The sequence below is a fragment of the Myotis brandtii genome, unplaced genomic scaffold (genome assembly GCF_000412655.1).
Source record: "Myotis brandtii unplaced genomic scaffold, ASM41265v1 scaffold1234, whole genome shotgun sequence".
NCBI lineage: Eukaryota > Metazoa > Chordata > Mammalia > Chiroptera > Vespertilionidae > Myotis > Myotis brandtii.
The window spans coordinates 78,599-81,218 of record NW_005354309.1 but is presented as its reverse complement, the minus strand read 5'-3'; the positions used below and the strand labels follow the sequence as shown (position 1 = coordinate 81,218).

The 2,620-nt window shown below is 46.3% G+C and overlaps 1 protein-coding gene across 1 annotated transcript in view; it reads left to right on the top strand.

The window, feature by feature from the left end:
- The window catches only part of LOC102251759 (chromosome unknown open reading frame, human C19orf52), a 2,190-nt gene extending 591 nt beyond the window's left edge, over window positions 1–1,599 (top strand). The window contains exon 2 of the mRNA XM_014533971.1: window positions 3–1,599. Coding sequence (XP_014389457.1) covers window positions 3–459 — 457 coding nt within the window. The 3' untranslated portion in view covers window positions 460–1,599. The remainder of the gene's footprint in view (window positions 1–2) is intronic.
- Window positions 1,600–2,620: the final 1,021 nt, after the last annotated feature.

Here is a 2,620-nt window from a genome sequence, read left to right as displayed (position 1 = left end):
CAGCAGCTGCTCTGGCTGCGGGGCCGCGGGCGTCTGCGCCACGTGAACCTGGGTCTCTGCTCGCTGGTGTACGAGGCGCCCTACGACGCCCAGGCCAGCCTCTACCAGGCCCGCTGCCGCTACCTGCAGCCCCGTTGGGTTGAGTTCCCACACCGGATCCTGGACGTGGGCTTCGTGGGCCGCTGGTGGGTGCTGGGCGCTCGGATGCGCGACTGCGACATCAACGACGACGAGTTCCTCCACCTGCCGGCACATCTGCGCGTCGTCGGGCCCCATCAGCTGCACTCGGAGGCCAATGAGCGGCTCTTCGACGAGAAGTACCGGCCGGTCGTGCTCACTGACGACCAGGTGGACCAGGCGCTGTGGGAGGAGCAGGTCCTGCAGAAGGAGAAGAAGGACAGGTTGGCCCTGAGCCAGGCCGACTCGCTGGTGGGGAGGGTCCGCGATGAAACCCAGTGAGGCCTGGGTCCCACCCAGCCCCGAACCTTGGCAGACGGTTCGCCCGGGATTGTGCAATTGCTGTGAGTGAGCCCCAGGTGCAGTGACTGAAATAAATTATATGGAAAGTGTTCTCGCTGGGTTTTCGCAAAATTAGGAGGCCTTTCTCCTCCTCACACTGTTCTTAATGCTATAGCTTCTTCAGAGCCTTCGTGGTCTAGGAGTTGGGGAGAGCAGATGTGACAAAAGTATATCATGTTTATTGCTACCAGTTAGTAATGAGCATTGTACATAAATTGGCCTTTTTCATTGGGCCCCTCCGTCCCCTTGACTGAAGCATCATATGTCAGGTGACTCCCAAGATCTCCAGCCATTCAGATTTTCGTTCTAAAATTTGAGCTACAATGTTTATACTCCCATTTTAATGAGTAAATTTTAAAAACTTTAAACTTATTTTGAAATCATTATAGTTTCAGAGTAAACTGGAAAAAGAATACAGGACATCCTTTGTACCCTACCCCCAGCTTCCTCCAAATGGTAACATTTTTTAAGCATTGCCAAACTAGAGATTGACATTGGTATGAGTATTTGGATTTTACAAGGAAACTTTGTGTAAAATAGCCTGCTTTTATCATTTGTGTATTAATAGTGATGCTAAAGTGAGTTGGAAGAATAAAACACTCTCTGATCAGGAAATCTGTGTGGGAGCATAGATTCTGGTTACGTTACACTTCAGTAACCTTTAAAACACAGACTGGTATGGGAAGGAGTATGTTAGCTGGTACTTAGCTAGGTTATGGTAATCGCACTTTAAAAACTAAACTTACAGCAGGCCCGCCAGGCCTGGAGGCGGGCTGCACAGGCCAAGCCTCCCAGGGAGGTGGGGTCTAGTGAAAAATATTCTCTGAACTGAATCCTGAACTTGTCTTGTTGGTCAAAAGATTAAGGTACCAAGTTTGCTTTTCATTTGATAGTATTATCATTAACATTGTTAAACCCCTCCCCCCAAAACCTTAATGTTCCATAATAAAGTGATTAGAATCAGTAAAAAACAACAACAACCCAACAACAACAAAAAGAAACAACTAAACTAACAGGCATGATACTTTATTACCTAGGTGCCCTGTTGGTAGTTAATAAAACCAGGAGATGAAACAACCAGCTTTTTTGTGATTTTGTGTTCTTGTGCTTAGCTATTAAGTTTTGGTATTTAGACCTTTCATTTGTACTTTGGGTATCGTATATTGGACACATGGTAATTTTTAAATACCTTATTTTGGGGGCAGAGAAGCATCTCAGCATTTCCTCTTTTTTTTTCTTTTTTTATTGATTTCAGAGAGGAAAGGAGAGGGAGTGAGAGAGATAGAAACATCAATGATGAGAGAGAATCATTGATTGGCTGCCTGCTGCACGCCCAATAAAACCAGGAGATGAAACAACCAGCTTTTTTGTGATTTTGTGTTCTTGTGCTTAGCTATTAAGTTTTGGTATTTAGACCTTTCATTTGTACTTTGGGTATCGTATATTGGACACATGGTAATTTTTAAATACCTTATTTTGGGGGCAGAGAAGCATCTCAGCATTTCCTCTTTTTTTTTCTTTTTTTATTGATTTCAGAGAGGAAAGGAGAGGGAGTGAGAGAGATAGAAACATCAATGATGAGAGAGAATCATTGATTGGCTGCCTGCTGCACGCCCCCTACTGGGGATTGAGCCTGCAACCTGGCATGTGCCTTTGACCGGACTCAAAGCTGGGACCCTTCAGTCGCAGGCCGATGCTCTATCCGCCAAGCCAAACCAGCCAGGGCTCAACATTTCCATTTTCCAAAGGAAAAAAGTGAGGTTCAAAAAGTTGGTTATTTCTCCAAGACTGTAGCAGCCCAGGGAAGAGGCCTCTGGTCTTGCCCTGCCCAGAGCCATAAACAGCAAAGTGCATACTGTCTCCAATTCCATAAGGGCAGTAGGACCTGGGAAAGAAGTGGGCTTTAAGTCAGGGTTTAAATTTCACATTTATTAGCTTTATCACTACTTGGGCCATAGCCATAAGGCAAGAAAAGAAAAAGGCATCCAACTAACCGGTTTGGCTCAGTGGATGGTGCATCGGCCTGCGGACTGAAGGGTCCCAGGTTCTATTCCGGTCAAGGGCATGTACCTTGGTTGCGGGCACATCTCCAGTAGGAGGT